Source organism: Lepisosteus platostomus, chromosome 8 (genome assembly GCF_059453375.1).
Source record: "Lepisosteus platostomus isolate fLepPlt1 chromosome 8, fLepPlt1.hap1, whole genome shotgun sequence".
Taxonomy (NCBI): domain Eukaryota; kingdom Metazoa; phylum Chordata; class Actinopteri; order Semionotiformes; family Lepisosteidae; genus Lepisosteus; species Lepisosteus platostomus.
The window spans coordinates 36916405-36938094 of record NC_142618.1 but is presented as its reverse complement, the minus strand read 5'-3'; the positions used below and the strand labels follow the sequence as shown (position 1 = coordinate 36938094).

Below are 21690 nucleotides of genomic sequence, written 5' to 3'. Positions count from 1 at the left end.
ATAATTTACCTAGGGTGCTGTGTAGGCAGCAAAAGATCAGCTAAACTGGGAAGAAAACGCTTTCAGAGAAAATGTTTCAGATGTGAAGAGCACAGATCCCCAATGCAATTTCAACCAAACCTGTCCCCACACACCCTGCCCCCACTGTGATTAGAATATACACAAAGCACTGAAATCTTTAAGAGTAGATGTTCAGGTGTTTCGCAGACATGTAATTAAGGCCTGAGTTCTTAAAGCCTGAATTACGTACTATGCCTACGTCTGCGAACTACCTTTGCTAGTTAATGCTACTTCACTTTCTCGGGCGTGATTTTTTAGGCAAAAACCAGGCTAACAGGCTTGTTTTGTGATCTTCCTAAGATTGTTAAGCGCAGTGTCAAAATGTTTCCATATAAAAGGATTCATATGAAAGGCAGTGACGTCACCATCCTGAGGTGTGTGTGTGTGTGTGTGGCAGATCCGTGATGTGGTTGAGCGTGAATTGTGGTGAGCCTCTGATTGGGGGAAAAAAAACCCACTGATCTGTTCTACATACCAGGAAGACAACAGAATATGATTTTTTCCATTTGAAACGTGTATTTTAAACGTTTAATTAAGAAGTAAAAACCTTACAGCGTACATAGATTCTAAGCTGATCCGGTGGAAGAAAAATCATCCATGTTCTGCGCATAAAAAGTGGTTATTAACTATGGAAACCTGTTTTTATAGCTTTTTAAGTCGTGTAATGTCTAAGCAGGATCACATCCTTATATATTGTTTTTGATTTATTTTTTAAGAATTAAAAAAAATCATATGCTCAACCTAATTTTAAAGACCTCTACTTGTGAAGGTTTTCACAGCCTGTACATAAAACTGTATACAAAATACTGCTGACAGCAGGAACATTGTTATTAATTATTATTAATTTCTTTAGATACGCCATTCCATATTATATTCCCTATTAAATAACTCCAATTCACTCCTTTTCTTTCTCCTGTTGTTAGTTGCTCCTGCTCCAACACTGTCCAACACTGAGAATCTGATCTTAACTTAAAAAAATGAAAATAAATAAAAAAAAATCAGTAACAGAGCCACACCGGTATTATATGTGTATAGAACTGTTTAGTTCGCAAAAAAAAGAGAAAATTGTCATGTTGTGGAAGTTTGTGTGTTTTCTTTTATTTGTATGAGAGAGAGGTTAAAGAGAAAAAAGTTTTGGTTTACACCGGTATCGAGCATATTCGCAGAAAAGCTTAAAACTATCACTTTTCTCACAAAGTACTGTTTATAAACGTACAGTAAAATGGTCAGAAGAAGCACATAAAAACGTTTCCGAAATAACCACATGTAAGACATTGATGCTTAAAATGTTTAGGGAGAAATGGAATACTGGTGTGTATTTTTTCTTTAAACTACCAATACCAGCTATATACAGTTTACATAATATGTTTATGTTCCTAAATTAATATTGTTTATGACCTTCAGATGCGTTATGCTCCTCTTCTTTTTATGCTCAGCTACTAAAAATTCCCTTTAGTGGTAAAATTCCATATAAATATTCAATACTAAGCAGATTAAAATGTGCACAGTAAAGAGATAAAATGATTAAATCTTTTCACTACCGACCAATGCACCACGAGTGCCCCTGCCGGTCATTTTGGCCAGCCAATCACATACCGCGGTACGGTACGGTGGCGCAAGCATAGTTGCCCATCGTACAGGTTTGTACTGTGCATTTTGAATGGCTGCATCTGTAACATTCATTTCCCTAAATCCCTAGCATCTACAATTTGAGAATCTACCTTTTGTGAAGCAGTTGAATCAGACTCCATCTGGAAATCTAGATATCCCATATCCAGTTACTAAGTTACTTCAACAACAGCTGCCTTTTCGAAATCCATGCTAGCTACCCCATGGGTTAAGGACACCTCGACACAATTTTCTCACTGCTTGCTCTCAGTCGTGTGATTGCAGTGTTTGAAACAAGTTCAAAGTGGTGTTTTCATATATGACAGTCCTGTGGTGTGCTTGTCTTTAAATATATACAAATGCCAGAAGCCTGTCTGTGCTGTTCATTCCAAGTGTGCCATTACAGGATTTGCTCATATAGCAATTATGTGGATGGCTGAGTACTCCAGCTGACTGCATTGGCTGTACTTGGCAGGTGATGAAAATCACATTTTTTGTCTCCTGGGTCTGTAATGCAATGCAGTAGATCTCTGTGTCTGTTGCTTTTCTTTTTATTCTATAGCTAAGATGTGTTTTTTATTGTAGGCATGGAAGAGATGGTGCACACAGATCCTGTCAGCCCTCAGGTGAGCTGAGCCTAGTTAAAACCTTAGTTTAGCGTGTCCACTTTCTGAGATACAGCATTCCACAACATTCCCTGGGGATCAATTTAACCAAATCCATCTCTATGTCTGAGGGAATAATTAACCAAGTGATAATTTTATGAATTGCTTGATAATATCATTCAAAGAGAATAAAGGACAACGTGTCTCTCATCAAAAAAGATTATTTTATAAAAGCAGAATAAAATCTAATAAAGCAAAGTGAAATTATGATAAAATCATTGTAAATCATAGATAGCAAAGTGTAAATAAATCCAATAGGACAGAATTAACATTGGAGACTTTAATAAGGTACAGTAGGTTTGTGCCAGTATGTGATGCATAGTCCAGCCATTCTCACTGGATCTTAGGAGACCCCTGTGTGTTTTGGTTCTTAGTCACAGGCTAATACATTGATATTTTCTATTTAAGGACTTTATCATTTTGTTTCCAATTTCTTTTCATCTTTTAAAAAAATAGTTTTGTCTTAGTATCTGCATACCACTGCTAACTGATTTATAACCAGTTAGACTTAATCAGAAGGACAAACACTGACTCACTGTGGTCAGTACCTGATACAGTCTTTCTCAACTGTGTCTGTTTTAGCTGTGTCTGTTAATAGTTAATAGTCTTAACGACTATTAACAGCTGTTTAGTCAGAAATGAGAGAAAATTTGAGGAAAAGTTGAGGAAAGATTACATAAAGTTCTGTGCATTGACATTGTTGGAAATAAGAGGGTATTTGTTAAACAGAAGTGGCTGTTTTGTAATTGGCTAGTCTTCAAAGGGGATTGATCCTGTGAGTTAGACCATAGATGATTGGTCCCTTGTACCAGTAAAACCTGTCGTTTATCAGGCACACTTGTATTTAGCGGCAGTGCTGAGTGCTTATTGGCTCCTGTATGAGGATTGCGTATGTTGATCATGACCTGTCTGCAGCAAGTGTCTTGGTTGGTAAATGTGTTGTTTTCACAGTTACCTGCATTCCTGCGATCCCCCAATAATCCATGGCAACCTGACCTGCGACACCATCTTCATTCAGCACAATGGGCTCATCAAGATTGGCTCAGGTATTCTTTGAAAGAAGAATGCTTAGGATGGTGCCATCCAAACCTCTCTGCAATTAGAAAGGAAGCCTAGCATTTTTCAAAAGCATCCTTTAAACTGTTTTGGCTGGTATTCAAATGAATACCTACAGATAACATTCTTATGTAAATCCATTCCTTATGTTATCATATTATGTTATGATGCCTAGTGTGATTAAATGTTTAGATGAGCTCACTAGTAATCCTGGGCTTTGCAAAAACTTGCAACAATAATGAGTTCTGTTCTAAAACATTAGAATTTCTCATTGTCATATCCTAATAGTTCGTTTATTCCTTAAAAATAATCCTAGTATGAACTGTGATCAGTGTTATTATGCTTAATATTGTTTCATTTGATGAAGTTCATATCTTTAGCTCATTTGTAGTCTGTGCTATGTACCATTAAGATTGTCCCACAAAATACTACTTCTGTCCAGTTGTCTCACAAGACACAGAAGCACCTCAGTTTCTGTGATACTTGTCTCTGTGTTGCCTTTTCTATTAAACTCGGTTGATGCATGAGAAAAATTTCGTCAAACAAATTGAAAGGAAATTGGATTTGATAAGCATTTTTTACATTTCGGGCTCAAAAGTTATTGCATCAATTAGATAGTGGGACCTATTTCCTTTGGTAACGGTCCTGTGTAATCAATCTGCCTCTTTATGCCTTTTCTTTTAGTTGATAAGGTTTCCATGTTAAATTGTTCAGATTTCCCACAGATCTTCAACTTTTGTGTCTTGTATGAGAAAAGCATCACAAAGATCAGCTTTGGAAGACTCAATGTGTACCATTGTAACAAATAATAGCTTTATTTTTAATCAGATATTGCTTTGTATTGTTCAGTCCCCTCTTAGATTTGGCATGGATTTATAAGCCTGGAGTAAGGCTGCTCAGTGCACACATTTCAGTTAAGAGTGAAGCTCTGCAGTAGTCTGCAAGCTGACAAGACTGCAGTGGGAAGAGATAGTTGTCTTCCAATAATCCTCACAGACATGATCCACTCTGAAGGGGTGGACAACAAGGACATCCAACGACAAGGAGAACAATGATAAAATGTAGCAACTTTCTTTTATTTTGCTATGTTAAAGCAAACAGGAAGGAATTGGATTTTGAAATTAAATTGTAAACACATTTTCTCTATGTTCTTGTCTTCCTCTGTGTGGCATGCTGGTGCTTAAAAACAGTGTGGCATCGACTGTTTGTTAATGGTAAGTTTCTAGTTCTTTCCAGTTAAAATCCATTGTAACTGTCCGTGGAAAAGCAAGACCTCACAGCACTTCACAGTGAGCACTTTTACCGCAGGGCTGGGCTCAAGTATAGGAGAAGAGGTCTAAGTAACATGGACAGTGCAGCAAGTAATTTGACTAGGTGCTCATAGGAATGTCTAAGTCCCATAATACATCCTGATAAATATTGTAGTAGTTCAAGTAAGTAGCTGTGTCAGCATGCATAGGCTGCAAAGGAACAAGTAAAGGTGTATTCCATGCTAAGAAGAGAAGAAAAGAAACACAACGTTTCAGCTGTGGAGCCTTCTTCAGGCACTCAGTGCTCTAGAAAGAACGAAAGATCACAGAAGTTAAATGGAATTCTAAAAGTTAGACAATGGTATTTATTTTATTTAAAAAAACTGAGGATGATGTTTAATCAAGGCTTCAGTAGAAAGCCTTGTACTGAAGTTTAAAGATTTATATGAACACAGCAGGAGGTGTCTCAGTGGTGTAGTAGTTAGCATTGCTGCCTTGCAGCACATGGGCCCTGGGTTCGGCTCCTAGGGTTCTATTTGTGTGGGGTTTGTATGTTCTGCCCATGTTTGCATGGATTTCCTCCTACAGTACAGAGATATAATGATGGGTTAATTAACTTCTGGAAAAATTGGCTCTGCTTTGAGTGTATATGTCTGTCTTTGGGTATGTATGATCCTTGCGATGGACTGGCCTCCTGTCCAGGGTGTATCTTGCCTTTTGCAAGATACACACTAAATAGCCTGGGTAGCCTGGATAGGCTCCATCTCCCTGCTATCCTAAATTGGATGAAGTGGTTAGTGGATGGATGGTGAATATCACTGAGAAGACAGACCAGAGCTTCTCACTCAGTGCTGTGCCTTTATTTCCCAGCATTCCCAGAGGCTGTACACGGACAAGTTCGTCACCATCGAGATGAACAAAGGAACCTGCACTTCTTTGCCCCAGAATATGGCTGTGAGTGTCTGTTGTTGCTCTTCTCTGTCTGTCTCTGTCAGCGACTGCCTGCTGCTTCTCTTTTGCTGTGACTGCTTGTGTTCATGCCTGTCTGTCGCTTTGCCTGAATCTATTTCCGATTATCATCATATTCCTCTCTCCGTATGCATGTCTGCAGGTGTCTGTCCATCTGTCTGTGTATTTACCTGCCTGCCTGAAGATCTGTCTCTAACGACAGACAAGAATGTCTATCTGACACTCCGCCTTTCCAGTCCAGTGGGTGGTGATTTATCACTCTCACTCTCCTCTTTGTGTCTCTGTATCTGTGCTCTGAGTCCTCTTTGTCTGTCCCTGGCTCCTCCACAGCCTCTGTCTCACTGTGATTGTTGTTCTCCTCCCAGTGGCTGAGGACGACTATGCAATTGACATCTTCTCCTTTGGAATCTGTGCCCTGGAGGTGAGACACAGGTTCCTGTGATCTGTACATACTGCACTAAGATCAGCTCTTCTATGTATAAATAGTGTCCCAATACGTTTGTCTTCATTAATCACCTTTAAAGTCTCACCTCTTTAGGATATAATGAAATGAGATTGTGGAACACTGTTTCATACAATACAATGAAAGCACAAATATTAGCGTTTGCTCTGCTGTTGTTAGCATGTTTCACAACTGATTTGGTTGCTCAGTTACTGAAATCTTGATAAATGTAGCACCTCCAGTAACTGCTGGCAAAATACTGAACACCTGTACCTGTGAATTCAAATGAAGTGTTTAAAACAAGCCTAACTGAATAGAAAGCTTGAGGACAGTGAATAATTTTTCCAAGAAAAGTTGAAGGAGGCTGAGATCATTTTTTGTGCTGTCTTAGGAAGGCCTATTTCATTCATTAAAACAAATTGCTAAAAACAGGACTTGTTCAGTGACGTCAAGGCTGAATGGGAAGTAAAGTGGACATGGGAAGGAATGTTCATTATTGTCCAATGTCCATTAAATCATAAAATAATAAATGACAATTTCCACCCCCCCCCCCCCAAAAAAAAACGATTCTTTAGAAAATATATACTGTATATAAATGCCTTCTGGAAATTGTGACAATTGGCAATTGTTATTGACAATTGTTCTTGTGTCTTTTTATAATATATGTACGAGCTCATGTACGAGATTTCATGTGCCGTAAACATGCTGTGTAAACTTTGCTAAAGCAAGTGAAATACAAACAACACCCATAGTAAGCAACTGACCTACCCCTAAAAGAGTACCATTGATATTCCTGAATTTTAAACCTGTGCAGTATGTAATGTTACCTTGTTTTATTATTTGTGTGGTTCCCCGTTATTGGGGAGAAGCCTAGTATTTCTGGTTTTACAGACAAAATTCCACTTAAGCAAATTATCCATTTAATCCAAAGACTTTTAAAGCAAAGTCCATTAAAACAAGTGCTACTGTGCTGTATCTTGTAACACAGACATTTTGTGGTGAAATTTGTGAGCAGAAAGAGGAGTACAGTTCTATTTTATGTGACACAGGATGTGCACAGCTCAGTGCTAGCCCGCCACTGGTGTGTACGCTGGGAAAGACATAGAGGGCAGGTAACACATTTCTGCTGCTCTGCACAGACAGGCAGCTCCAGTGGTGCTCTGCATTGTCAGCTGAGCAATAAAGGCAGATCAGGCCTTTCCAGCAGTTGAGCCCTGGAGGGCAAATCCCGGGATTAGGCCAGAGAGCAGCAAGTCACAATGGTTCAGGAACACCATCTGGGAGAGTCTGGAGAGGGCTATTGTCTGAGCTCTCATACATACAGGCCAGAGCAGTGCTGTGTAATACCTCTGCTCTTTACTGACAGTATGCTTTAACTGTTATTACTTTGTAGGAATTTTATCTCTTGTCTGATTAAGTATTCATCTGAATTGAATTTCATCTTCCCAAAGTTGAAGTGTTCCCTGCGGCTTCCATGGGGCTTCTAGGGAAGATCTGTTTACCCTCCTGGTTAAAAAGCTAAACTAAGTTTATTTTCTCTAGTGACAAATCTGTACAAAATCTGTACAAATGCAAGATGAGCTGGACTGTACATATTACCACTGACACGTTTAAGAGTATTTTAAATATTTTTCTCAAGAGGAAATAAGACAGTAAAATTCAAAGGGCTTTGTGTTCATCCCCTAGATAGCAGTTCTTTTATTTGAATTTTATGGGAAAAACAATTTAATTTCTTCTATAGATACAGAACACCAGGTTTTAAATTAAAAGCTTCCCCGTTTGACTATAGCAAGCTCTAAGTTGGCACAGTTAATTGATAGATTTGTCAGTGTGGTGAATTGTCACATTTACAGGGAAACCCAGTTGTTATAATGGCAAGATTTGTGAGTCTGATACATCAGTGGCAGCTGTCACTGTGATGTTTGGTGAAGATCCTGTTAGTGGCACAACTTTTGCCTTGTAGATGGCTGTGTTGGAGATCCAGGCCAATGGAGATGCTGTGGTCCCCAAAGAGGCAATTACCCATGCTGGTCAGTCACTGGAAGATCCTCTGATGAGGGTGAGAGAGACTTTCCTTCAATGTTGACATTGTGTCACACAAACACAATGAGCGTCTCTTCTTTCAATAACCACACGGATTGTTTGTCCCCTATTTAAAACTGCCTTCCCTCTCCATCTCTCTGTCTCTGCACCAGGAGTTTATCCAGTCCTGTGTGAGACATGATGCAAAGAAGCGCCCGACAGCGCATGACCTGCTGTTCCACAGGGTGCTGTTTGAGGTGCACTCCCTCAAACTGCTGGCTGCCCACTGCCTCATCAACAACCAGTGTGAGTGCCTCAGTGCAGTTCAACTGGCACTCCCACTTCATGCAGCTCTCCCAGCGTGTCCATGTGTCCTCTGCATCTTCACTGGTGAACCTAGACCATTGAGACAGAGTTTTAACCTAGGCTGAAAGAAATGTTTTGAGTGGTAGTTTTTTAGGCTTTTGAATCCTCAAATGGTTCAAGCACCTTTTATCTCTAGGTCTATTTTTTTCAAACGTGTAACACTGATTCAACTTAGAAAATCTGTGATGAACATAATCAGCAGCCAGTTCAGCTCAAAGTGATACTGAAAGACCCATTATTGCTACACACTCCTCATGTACATGCAGGTGTTATCAACAGGTGTCTGTAAGGTTATGGTTGCCCATGTCTCTGCAGACCTGCTGCCAGAAAACTGCGTGGAGGAAAAGACTAAGTCATTTGATCCCAACGCTGTGATGGCCGAGATTCAGCACACGGACCGTCCGGGGGTGCAGTTGAGGTGAGGGGTCAACAAGAAAGACCAGATAGAAGCTGGAAGCTGGGTCTCTACTCATTTGAAGTCCTGGACTTCCCAGTCAGTTTCACTCTGGATCTGGTACAACAATCCATCCATTTTCTAACCCCTTCTGGGTTACGGAGGAGGCGGAGCCTATCCCAGACTGCAACAGGCACAAGGCAGGATTTACTCTGGATGGGACACCACCCTATCACAGGGCACACACAGACACAAACACAGACGGACACACACACATTCACTCACACCTAGAGCCAATATTCCCAAAACCTATCAGTATGTTTTCGTACTGTTGGAGGAAGGCGGAACAACCTGAGAAAACCCACATAAAACAGGGAGAACATACAAGCTCTATGCAGATAGCTACCCAGGTCTAGAATCGAACCTAGGCTCCAGCATTACAAGGTAGGAAAATGCTAACCACTGTGTCACGATGCCGCCCGATGTGGTAAACATTAATTGTAGCATTGATTTAAAAAAGAGCTGGCATTGTCATATTCCTGCTTTCTATTTTTGTTTCATTTACTGTCAGAAGATGTTCATATGCAATAGAACCTATTATGCATCCCTACCTCTTAAAGGGGAACTTTCTCACACTGGTAATTAAATTCATTGACAGTATCGCATAACTTTTTACAAATTTCAAATTGAGCACAAAATTGTGTACTTTGGGAAACTACTGTACAGTTGCCATGTTGTCAAAAAACCCTGGACTTGGCACAGACGAGGGCCAGAGTTTGCAAGAATTGTGATGTGAAGTGAAACTTCCTGTTTACTAGTCACTGTAATGATTAATGTAATGCAGACTTTTCACCGCAGTAATGGCCCAACGTGATCTGCATGCCAAGTTAAGAAGTAACTTAGGAGCTGGGAGCTCCGTTGCCTCATTCTGAATAGCAGAAAGCTCCACATATCCGGAAAGTGTATCTATTTTGTGATGTAAATTGGAGGTTTTTGCGTATATTTAACTTTTATTGTGGCTTGAAATGCAACTATCAATGTCAATTCTTTCTAACCCTGAAATGTAAAAACTGAGTTCCCCTTTAATATGGTCAGTTTAAAATCTAAGACTGGTTCATTCACTGCCCCCTAGTGGAAGATGATGGGTCCTGGTGAAGCTAAGTTTGTCCAGGTTGGCAAGACAGCCAATCCCTCTGAGAACGTACCACACTGTAGAGCCAGTGATCTATCTTTGTTATGATAAGCAGGTTAAGAAGGACAATGTGGTGAGATTGACCATTTAAGAATAGGCTGTGTTGATGGCACTTCCTGATTTCTGCCCTGAACCACACAGAGAACCACACTGCAATACTGTTAAATCAAACAAGATCATGTTCACAAATGTGTTTTGTACACTGGTGTAGTGTGCTCTCTGAAGGCAACAGTTCTGTAGGGTTTGGGCATTTACTGGGACAATTATTAATTGTAGCAGTAAATCACAAAATTATTCTTTTGATGGCCTTAGAATCCAACCATGCGATATAACTCAAACAACGCACACACACAGGTACTAATATACGAGGATACATTTATTAATACATAGAATATGCATATAAACCTAACAGATCTTATCGAGAGGGTTATCAGAATACAAAAGGTATATATTCAGTCAGTTACAAAGAGTTACATATATCAAGAGGACATACGTTCAGTATATCATTCATTTAGACCATTTCGTAAATGAACTTGGTTATAACTTCTACATTAGATACTCAAAACAAGTACATAACTCTTAGGAATTAAATTGATATCAACTGGTTGGGATAACAATTGAATTATCGAGCAGTAATGCAGTGAAGTTGAATACTCATCCAATCTTTGGGGATTCAGATCTCCTACGGGCTCTCTGGCTTCGTGCCAGGCTGTGCTGTGCTGCTTGCGACGGTGCGCTGCTGATGCTCACTGACCAGCTAGTTAGTGTTGACTTTTTAGCAAAGTTTGTGCACAGGAGAAAAGATGACTGTGGGTCCCAGCAGGTCAGGAAGAGGACCGGTTCGTTCCTGATGAAGCGCTAGTTCTGAACAGTGATTCAGCTGTCCACAGTTCCGACCTGTTCACGAGGCTTGCTGCTGATGAGTGGGTGGATCCTCTGGTTACTCTCTGGCAACCTCCACTCTAGACTCTTAGAACAAAGGAAAGTTCTGGCACTCGGACACACTGGCCGTTCCGTGGTGGTCCGGGCTGAGTCTCAGGATGGTCAGGAGGCGCGCTGCGAGAATGTCCTGCCCTTGGGAGCCTTCTGCTCCTGGGCCGTCCTGCCCTGGAATTCTCCTTTGAATTCCCTTTAGAAAAGTCCACAGGATTCTCTCAGGCCCTCTGTGTTGCCTGTTTTTACCTGGAGGAACTTCAGCTCGTTGATTGGCTGAAAGTTCCATGGGCATCAGAGTCCCACATGGGTTACTCGGCCCTACCAGTCCCTGATTGGTTGATCAAGGTGAGATATGAGTCACTTACTCCTGACACTTAGGAATGCACTCCAGATGTCCATCTGGCACTCCCTAGACAGATAGGCGCCAATGGATGACCATTGATCATGATAGCCAGGCTTAGCTAAGTGCATCCCCATTTTGGAGCTGTCCCTTATCAAAAGAAAACATCTTTAAATCAGCCTGCATGAATAGCTTCTCTGTGGCTGCACCACAGAGATGAAGAGAGAGATGGGGCCTCATTATGGAAAGCACCGCAATACTTAATTCTGTCTTATTAATTAGCATTGCCACTACACTGGTGATCACCTTTCCTACTGCATGACTTCTGTTTTGTTGATCATGTTACTATTGAAGGCAGCAGCAGGTTGTTACTGAACCAGTACTGAAGGTTACTGAAACATGTTGCTTATGTAGAAGAAAATGATTCCATTCCAATTGGACAGCTTTTCACCATGTAGCTGGACAGTGACCCAAAACATACAGCCATTGACACAAAGGAGTTCATCAGGAGAAAATAGAGGAAAATCTTTGACTAGTCAAGTCAATCTGCAGATTTAAATCCAATTGATATCATTGCTGGAGAAGAAATCGAAGTCTGAACAGCCCTATAATTAATACAGAGAGTTTGGTGAGCTCAATGGGTGTTACACTTCATAAAGTTATTGTCCCAAAACATTATGCAACTAAAGACTTTCATACTTTTAAATATGTATGAGTATGTGCCAGTACTAATGAGCAGTGGAAATCACAGGGTTCAACCCAAGTATAATGAAATGTATGCATGGAATTACCCAATAAGAAAACATATATAACATATATAAACATATATATAGTTGTATAAAACATGCTATAGTACATTGTACTTGTCATTCATATTAATTTAATGATCATAAATACAAAAAGCTTGACTACAGTAAAATGAATAGTTCTGGCTTGTCCAAGTAGTTTTGGAGTTGTGGTTGTCCTCAGTCCTTGTGTCTGTGTTTCTCAGGTATTCCCATGTCTCTCCACTGGAGCTGGACAAGTTCCTAGAGGATGTGAAGTAAGTGGACAGTGTGTGCAGTCCCATGCTCTGTGTGTCACTGGAGACAGAGGTCAAAGCAGTCTGCTGACCTCATGCAAAGATTGACTTCGCACTGCACCCCTGCATCGACGTAAATGTTGATCACTAACACAAATACCACATCATTTCATTACAACATAAGATGGATACATTGATAGAGACATGCAGAGATAGAGAGAGAGAATTAGAAACAGAAATCAATAGAGGCAGACAGGCACAAAGAATGAGAGAGATAGAAATGTATCTAGACAGCTAGAAATAAGAGATCAATAGAGACAAATAGAGACACGGAGAGAAAGTTCCCGGTCTGACACATGACAGAACAAACAAATTAGTGTCTAGGATCATCATGATGTCTTGTTTTTTTCTGCTCAGAAATGGGATTTACCCCCTGATGAATTTTGCCCCTCCGCGCCCTCACCCCATGCCCCGTGCACTCTCGTTGTCCCAGGAGCACATGGAGACTGTGAAGACCCCCACACCTGAGCCCCAGGAGACAGAGACCAGAAAGGTGAGGGTGGGAAAGGGGCTGGGGTGGGGTTAGGAGAAGAAAGGTAATGGGTGAGTGTTATTCACAACTGTCAAGAGCCAAATCAGGATCCTCAGTTTCTTGAGAGCTAGTAGCAGAATCTACAGCATAACCGTCTGTCCACCACACTCTCAAATAATGCACAAATGCTGTATCCAGTTTTTTTTTAAATAAACATTTTTATTCAAAACGGTAATAAACTGAACACTGTTACACATGAAGAAGGGTGAATGTCGCCCTCACAGTTACTGCTGTGAGGCTTTTTGGAAAGGTCTGTACCAGCTTTGCACGCTAGGATGGTGTAACTCTTAAATCAAGCAGGTTTTCCTCTAGGATTCACTTGTTTGATGCTTTTTCCTCTCCATCCTGACAAGCTGCAAAGTCCCTGCTGATGAGAAGCAGCCCCATCAACATTGTCTTAGCTTAATAAGTTTGGAAATAGATTATCAAGATTCTAAATCTCATATCCAATGAAATCATGATTAGAAGCTTAAACACCAATAAAAAGTGGGAACTTTGCAGGGGACAGGTTACTTTTGTTCAGCACTACATGTTGGCTGTTGCTATCTGCTTTTTTTCATCCGCTGAAATGCAGGCAGAAAAACAACTCAGCTCTGATTAGGCCTACTCGACTCAACTCAGGCCTACTAGCTGTGGAACTTAGGGCGACAGAGGATTTACTGAGAAATAAGATTAAATTGCTATTTCTTCAACTTTATGCTCATTGTTGTGGAATTACCAGTAGTTAGACCTGACCCACCTTCATATAAACTCCTTGAGAGCTACCAGTCCCGTCAGCGCAGCCGGATACAATCCCTCATTTGTCTCATCCTCATGCTTCAGTGTCTTCAGTCAGTGAGGAATTTACGCTGTTTTCATGTATAGGAATAATTGTCACAGATTTAAAAACTCAGTGGAAGGTTGTCATTTTGTCCACTGAAAAAATCCACAAGAGTATCCACATGTTTTCAGCTCCTCCAAGTCTGTGCAGAATGGATAGGCCTTTGGATTATGTTACAGATAAGGCTAGGTGTAAGTAGGTTTGCTTTAAGACTTCAACAGGGTGAGTGTATCCGAGTGGAGGTGTTTCAGGGAAACCTCAGTTTCTGAGAGGGCAGAACTAGATTGTGGGCACCAGTGACCCCGCGGTGGAGCTCCTCACTCTGCTGGTTTGTGTTACAGGTTGTTCAGATGCATTGTAATCTGGAGTCCAACGAAGAAGGAACAAAAACACACGTGAGTTCTACCTCCTCCAGACTACACTCCCTGAGGAGACTCTGGTCTGAGGACAGAAAGCTGTCTGAGGCCTTCTGTAACCCCATAAACGATGGCCACATCACAGTTACAGAGGCCTTGGCTCCTGCTCTCTTCTTCTATCCCCCTTGCTGTTCCATGACTGTTACTGGTGTGTGTAAGAGATCCTACCAACTACACCAAAATAAAACACGGATGGTGACCCCTAAATGCAGGAACTGCTTTTATTTTTTTACAGATACTTTGATGGGTCTGTGATGTATTATGTGCTATCAGTGTCTCAATCTTGACCCCTACCCTTTGAGTATTGCACTGGTCTGCCTGTCTGCAGTGTGGTAAGGGTGTCCTAGGTCTAAGAGAGTTTGCGGTCACATACTTGCTTTGAAAGGTACAAGAAGGGTACAGTTTCCAAATACGAGTAACAGGTGGGTAAGATATGAGAATCTTCCATGCAGATCATATTCAACACTGCTTCGGAAGGATGGATGGAGTTTAATCTGGGGGACAAACACTGTTGAAGCCCATTAGAAGACATGAAGACTAGAAGTGTATCAGAAATAGACAGGAGGGGGAGCCACAGGTCCAGTAAATCTGATTGAGCCTCTCTCCTCACAGCTCACCCTATTCCTAAAGATGGAAGATAAGCTCCACAGGCAGCTCAGCTGTGACATCCTGCCCGGTGAGTGCCACCCCTGTGCACTTCTTCTTAGTTCCTATTTATCACCTGCCAATCCTTCAGCCCTTCCCTGGCTATTTCGCTTGTTCTATTAATGATTTTAATTCTTGGTGTGCTATCTGTGAAGGCTTCTTTTTGGAGTATATTATTGACTGTGTTGTTATTGTTTATACCTCTATCAGAAGAAGAAAGTGAACAGGAGTAGAATTGTGTCATTCCTGAACAATCAACAATTATGATCACTACACCAAAATCGGTTTAGCATTATTGTAACATACAATAAACATAAAATAAAATCTAGCTCACCTGAGTCTGTCTAATCTGCTGAAGCAACAAACCATTCTTATCCGACACAAAACTATCTAACCAGTCTATCACCCAAAGTGAACAAACCTATATCCTTTTACAGCAAAACTCATGTATAAATGCACACATTCCACAACCATTAAACAATCACCAAATTAAACACCAGGTAAAACTATTTTCGCAGAAAATCTATACAAAGCCAGTCTTAAGGTTGTGCTGGCAGCCTCTGCTGGCAGTCTCTTAGTACTACCTGTCTGTCACCTAGACGATTCTTTTGTACTGGTCAAGGGTTGGATTATTCCTCACTGTTAACAGGAATACCAGCCAAATCTATCAGGTGGCACAGTCTGGATCTGAATATTAGTATTCTGCACTGCCAGGTTTGTGCAGCATTGAGGGCTAAGAATGAAGCCGGAAAAGACACAGAGAACTCCTGTGTTTTATTTTTCATTCCCAACAGATACATCTGCAGTTACATGCTCAGCAATCACAGTTTACAGCAGAGGGTTGGAATTAACAAGTCATGTCAATTTATAAATGTTATCAGGGGAAGTCATTTTCAGAAACATTTGAAATGTACTAATAAATTCACCTTTTGTTCTAAGATAACATGTGCCACTGTATATTAAAAGAAGGCATCTATAAATCACTTCACAATGTTTTGAAGTGACTAGTACTTTGCAGTGTTTTTATTTTTTTATAGTTTTAACAGAACTTTCTCGGCTGATAAAGGAACATTAATTGTCCCAGAGTAAAAAAATAAGTTTGTAACATGAACACTGACAATGGAAATGAGGAAAAAAGAATCTAGCAATTTTTTGTCATCTATGTCTGAATCACAGCTGGAGTCATAGTAAAGGTTACTGAGACAAAACAGTCCATTTATGGTAATGTGGCTGAGACAAATTTATTGACTTCTTAGTTCAGGTATTTTTAAAGATCACTGAGGACTCTCACTCTTCCCCACATCCACCATCTTAGTTAACATGAAATGCCTTCTACCCTCTAATCCTATTACTTGTGTGCAAAATGTCTCCCTGATTTATTGCTGTTATCGTGCTTCTGTCTGAATTGTGCTTCATTCATTGTGATATGTAACAAGAAATTCTAGACTTAGAGAATCCTTTGCTGCTCTGGAATGCTGCCAGGGTACAACATGATCATATTGCTTTGACACGATTACTGCTGTCAACCATAACTAACAGTCCGACTAAGCAGGGTTTCGAGAGTCCTGTCAGCAACATGGAAGTAAGGAGAAGCAAGAGATCCCTAAGCTCAAAGAAATCACCTGAGCAAATGGAGAAACGGAGACAAATAGTGGCTTCTGAAAACTCAAGTGAAAACTGTTAAGTACAGTGATAGCAGTTTTCTAAACTGAAAAGTGTAAATAGCAGTATTTCGTGTAAGAATAAAAAAATGTATAATAGGGGTGTTGAATGGTAGTGGAAACATCTTTGCTGACTTTATGTACTGTATTTTTTTCTGTATTTTTAGCAGACAGTTCAAAGGATCTTGCAAATGAGCTGGTTCATTTTGCCTTCATCAGTGAGGTATGTACAACAGAACATGTTCACAATTAATGAGTTACAAAGCAAACAGAGTATCTTGTTTATGGGATTTTATCAAAAAACATGAGATTGAATTGGCTGTAACTCTCTGATAGAGATGCTTTTGTTTTAGTGGGCTTCATATGAGGATGAAAAGCTTATCTAACCTCAGCTATATAAAGGTTTTGCAGAAGTGTTTTATGTGAAACATAGAATGTTTCTTGAAGGTTGTTATCTACACGCACAAAATAAAAACACAACAGAAATGAGTTAATAATTATTATTTTAGCTCACTTTATCCCACAGTTCCTTCATAAAACTACAAAGATTCAAAAATCAAAGAATTCATTGAAATCTCTATAGACAGAAGGAAACAAACATAAAAGCATTTGAGAGCAGTCCAAGTGACCCATCTAGCCTGTTTGGTAGATAAAAGCTAATTGATCTGAGGATCACAACCTTGAAGGAAGTCAGGGTATCAACTTCAACAACATGGTTAGGTAGCTTGTTGAATACTCCTACTACCCTTTGGGTAAAGAATGCCTCCTTTTCTTTTTTAAATTCACATTGATGTAGTTTTCACTTGTGTCCTATGTCTTAGTTTCACTGTTCATTCTGAGGAAGTCCACTGGGTTGACTTTGTCAGTGCCTTGGGGAATTTGAATACTTGTATCAAGTCCCCTCATAGTTCCGTTCCAGACTAACAAGGTGTAGGACATGCCTTTAAACCCCAGAATATGTATGTTTGATCTTGTCTAGACTGACTCCAGAGCACTGTGGGAGTGTTTCATACAGTACATCATAACTCCCACCTGTGTCTGTTTATCTTAAATGTATCACCTACTTAGAGATTTTGTCTGATAAGGGAGATAAATCTTTATCATGTTGAGATAACATTACATAAAGTTCTGTGTGCTGAAGCTGGTGGTAGTAATATATTTTAGCTAGAGTATTTTTTAAACTAAGGACTGGGGGCAGAAAAATCTAAATCAACAAACAAATCAGTTACATACATCCGCTGGCACTTTTGATTAAGGACCCCGTTGAACAAATTCATGCAGACACAATGGTAGTCTAGGACCAGGATTGAGAACCACTGCTATTCTGCAAGTGACTACTGAGATTGCTAGAGAGAGTGTGACTAGTCACACTTTTAGTACATTTTATTTTTAGCATGTGGAAAGTAGTTCACATTTAAATATCTTGAATATATAATTTTATTTTTATATATTTTATGTAACAGGTGCTGTGAGATCGTTATGACAAGCAGACACCTATAATCTCCAGAATTTCTAAATATTTGTGCCTTGTGGCAAACAAAGGGAATAGTACAACTGCTAATATAATTTTGATAAAAACTGAAAGGAAATCTGCATAGTGGGGTGTTGAAAAACCTGGTGGCAGTGTTGTTTAGTGGAACATCTCTCTCCTTGCTCCTTGCCCGCAGGAGGACTGCGACATGCTGGCTGGGTTCTTGGAGGAGGCTCTCAGTAAGTACCGGAGTGGAGGCACTGGCTGTACTGGCATCACAATGATGCATTGAGAATGGCGGCGCTCTTCCTTTGGCAACGGCAGGCCCACTGGGCCGGGAAAGAGAGAGGGGACAGAGGGAGAGGAGGTCGCAATGCTCACACAGAGAGAAGCGGATTCTGGAATGGGTTGTCAGCTGTCACAGGTAGATCAGACCCGACTGCACCGGAAGAGGAGACTGAGCAGGTGAAGCTGGAAGAACAGGAGCAATACCCAGAGCCCTCGTCACATATCGGACTTTCATGACATTCCCAAGCTGTACCACAACGCTATACATTTCTATGTCAATTTCCTCCTTTGAAAGTCCTCCTTTTTATTAGAGATTAAGTGTTTGCTTTTGAACTTAGTTTTCTGTCTTTAAAAGGCCTCTCCTGCCAACCACTCTGGTTTCTGTGTTTATTTCTGTCCTGCGTTGCTGCTTTCCATGGATAGCTTGGGTTTCAGAGATGTTCAAATGACAGGAAGGAGGAAATGTCTGTAAAAGGGATTTCAGTCCAATGAGGATTTTCATGTGGCTGTTCCCTGAGGGCCACAAAGTCCTTTTCTTTTCTTAGACGAGGTCTTAAATTATTGAACGAACTCATTGTTTTCATAATTGGCCAATGCTAACTGCTTTACCAAAATCCAGGTATTTAATTAACCATTAACTGAGGTCCATATCAACTGTAGGGCTTGAAGATGACAGTTTGAAAACAGTGTCTCTGAGATCTAGGCAGCAGGCAACAGCAGAGCCCTAGATAACAGTGATGTGACTACAATAGCCCTGCACAACCAGCTTAACTAGTTTGACCAGTGGCAGGTAGGGAATCCTGGTTCAACAGATTTACTGATTTCAGGTTCAAAACACATGGCAGGTCAAAGAGGCAACCAAAACCTTGCTGGACCAAGGTTTTCCACTCACACTTAGTTAGACTTTTCACATTTTCCCAGCTTAACTAGCTACCACTGTTGTAATGTGTTGCTAGGCTGAACCTACTGTGTGACTCCACTAGTAATACCTGATCATTCTTGCCTTGATATGAGCCTTTGAAAACCATGTGTCCAGGAGCACAGACTGGGGGAGCAGAGAATAGAAGATGCCTTCTCAAATCTCTAGAAAACTCTAGAAAACCCTGCAACTCTGGGTGAAACCTGGGTGTTGTAGAGAACCGCAGTCCAGTATCACGCAGCCTCACCATCCACCAGCACCAGCTCAGCAGTTAGTGGATATCTGAATGATGTACTCTACAGTGAATAGGATCCCCAAGCATCAAAAATGTATGTCACCTGCAGCGAGCAAGTACTTTCCTGATACAAACCGCATTCTTTATTCCACACTGAAATGTGAAATACAGAGGCCGGGTCTGTATAACTTTATTTTGTTTGTTCTTCTTGTTGTGTTATACTCCAGGAACACATTAAGAAAGACCCTGGACTGTCTGAAACTGTGCAGTACATATTAAGTGATGTATAGAAAAGTGAATCATCTTAATAAATATATAAAATATTGTTAAATTTCATATAGAAATGGTTTATTTTAAAAGAAATACTGATAAATCACATCCATCAAACGTGTATAGCCTCATAGGCGATAGACTTTGCAGCTTAAGTGTTTGATCTGTTTTAATCACACTAGTATTATAGTATTTCCATTCCCAGAATGAAGCACTCAAGTATGAATCTCCAAAAATTAAATCAACAATTTAAAGTGGCAGAGCAGTTTAAGTGGCCAGTGAATATGCAGATCACAATTCTTTCATTGTGTTTCTTTCCTTTTCCCGAAATCTTATTCTCACCACACCAGTTCTGATCACCAACCTGGAACTGTATTTGCTGCAGGCTTTTCTTCATGGGCTCACATAGATAATTTAAATCAACACCACTAAATCAACCCTGTGAAATTATTAATTGGCCCTCAATTGCCCCTATGGCTTTCTGGGACTTTTATTTCTATTCAGCAAGCTGCAGCTAAGAACACAAATGTTATCATGGCAAGGCAATGCGCATAATCTTTTTCCGTTTTTTTCCTTTTTCCATTTTGCCACAAAATAGCCCTTTATACTGTCACCATTTGTGGCCACACTCTGTGAATGGGAATCGTATAGATTGTAGTTTCTGGATTTAGCCCTTAGCCCTTTTTCCTGAAGACACTACCAAATACAGTACTTCCACCCTCGTTTCTGCTTAGTTTATGATTGAACTGTAATGACACATTGCCCCAAATGTGACTGCATGATGTCAGGTTATCTACAGATAATAAATGCTGCATTTTTGCCATTCCAAATATTGTCTGTTACACAATGTACTGCGCAAGGCTGCATGGAGCAGCACTGCTGCCTAAGTAGTATGTACTGCAGGGTCCTGCTACAGTCATCGAGGTCATACAAATAGCAGAATGACCTCATTTTGTCCTGAAGCTATGTTACCTACACCTTCAAGTGATTCTGTTTCCAATAATGCCTTAGCTATCGAATTGAGCCTTTTTAGTATGTACATAAAGATAGGAATGGATGAATAGACAATAACCAGTATATCCATCTCTTTGACCCCCCCCCCCCCCATCTCTACCTTGGGTCCATGGAATGCAGATGGGCTCATTGTTTTAATCAACTGGTTCTGTGCTGTGTTTGTTTTTTGTTTGTTTTCATGTAAACTATTGTAGACAACAAAAATGATCATCATTAAACATGATTCAAGTCTTCCTGAGATGCTGAGATTTATTGAGCCCTTGCTTGTTTGTTCATTGTGTGCTGACTTCATTCTGGCATGTGTAAGACATTAACAGTACATGCTAGATGTATGTATGTTTCTGATGGGACTTCAGTGATGGGAGATTGGCTTTTGTCAACACTAAAGACCAAACTATTCTCTAAAGCTTTTAAGGCATAAGTTAACTTTACTCTTCATTTTAAATTATTTTTTTTCTTTTTTGCTCCTGTGTATTGTGTTACTGTACACGACACTTTAGGATTATTGAAAAACACTTAGAATTAACTATTATCTACAGTGGGGTTACTGGTGTATAATGGCTGCTTTATTTAAGTTGTAATGCAAAACGTTATTGTTTACTATTACAAGACAAAATTGCTTTTTTGATTGTTGCCACCTCTTATGAATATAGTCTTTTTTATTATGTTACTTTTTTAGAAACTATAACGTCTGCTAAAAAAAGTTTACATGATAATGGTTAGAAATATTCATTGTATGAGGAGGTAGATGTAATGTGTACAGTATGTTAATAAGGTATATGCATACAGTGTATTTCTGTCTATAAATCTCTTTGTAGGTGACCAATTAACGTAAAGACGCAGTTGGAAACATTGAACACCCTTGGCAAGGCGATGCAGAAGAACTTTTAACAGGTAAAAACATTTTTTAGAAAACGTACTGTATTAACAGACAAGTACAGACCAATTAACACCAGTGATCAGGCACTCAGCCGGAATGACAGTCTTAACTATGATACGAGGTTCTTCCAGGATCAGAGGTGAATGAGATTCACTGCG

General features: G+C 40.1%; 1 protein-coding gene across 2 annotated transcripts in view; it reads left to right on the top strand.

Annotated features, from left to right (window-relative positions):
• The window catches only part of nrbp2a (nuclear receptor binding protein 2a), a 96731-nt gene extending 78145 nt beyond the window's left edge, over positions 1-18586 (top strand). Inside the window, exons 5-18 of one of the 2 annotated variants that reach the window (XM_088643257.1) lie at positions 2254-2294; positions 3285-3379; positions 4580-4603; positions 5510-5593; positions 5974-6029; positions 8014-8109; positions 8246-8378; positions 8754-8856; positions 12292-12342; positions 12739-12874; positions 14075-14128; positions 14762-14825; positions 16623-16678; positions 18123-18586. In XM_088643257.1, the coding sequence (XP_088499383.1) occupies positions 2254-2294; positions 3285-3379; positions 4580-4603; positions 5510-5593; positions 5974-6029; positions 8014-8109; positions 8246-8378; positions 8754-8856; positions 12292-12342; positions 12739-12874; positions 14075-14128; positions 14762-14825; positions 16623-16678; positions 18123-18218 (1089 nt within the window). In that variant the 3' untranslated portion in view covers positions 18219-18586. The remainder of the gene's footprint in view (positions 1-2253; positions 2295-3284; positions 3380-4579; positions 4604-5509; positions 5594-5973; positions 6030-8013; positions 8110-8245; positions 8379-8753; positions 8857-12291; positions 12343-12738; positions 12875-14074; positions 14129-14761; positions 14826-16622; positions 16679-18122) is intronic. The other variant, XM_088643258.1, reaches the window with a different exon arrangement.
• The last annotated feature ends 3104 nt before the right edge of the window (positions 18587-21690 follow it).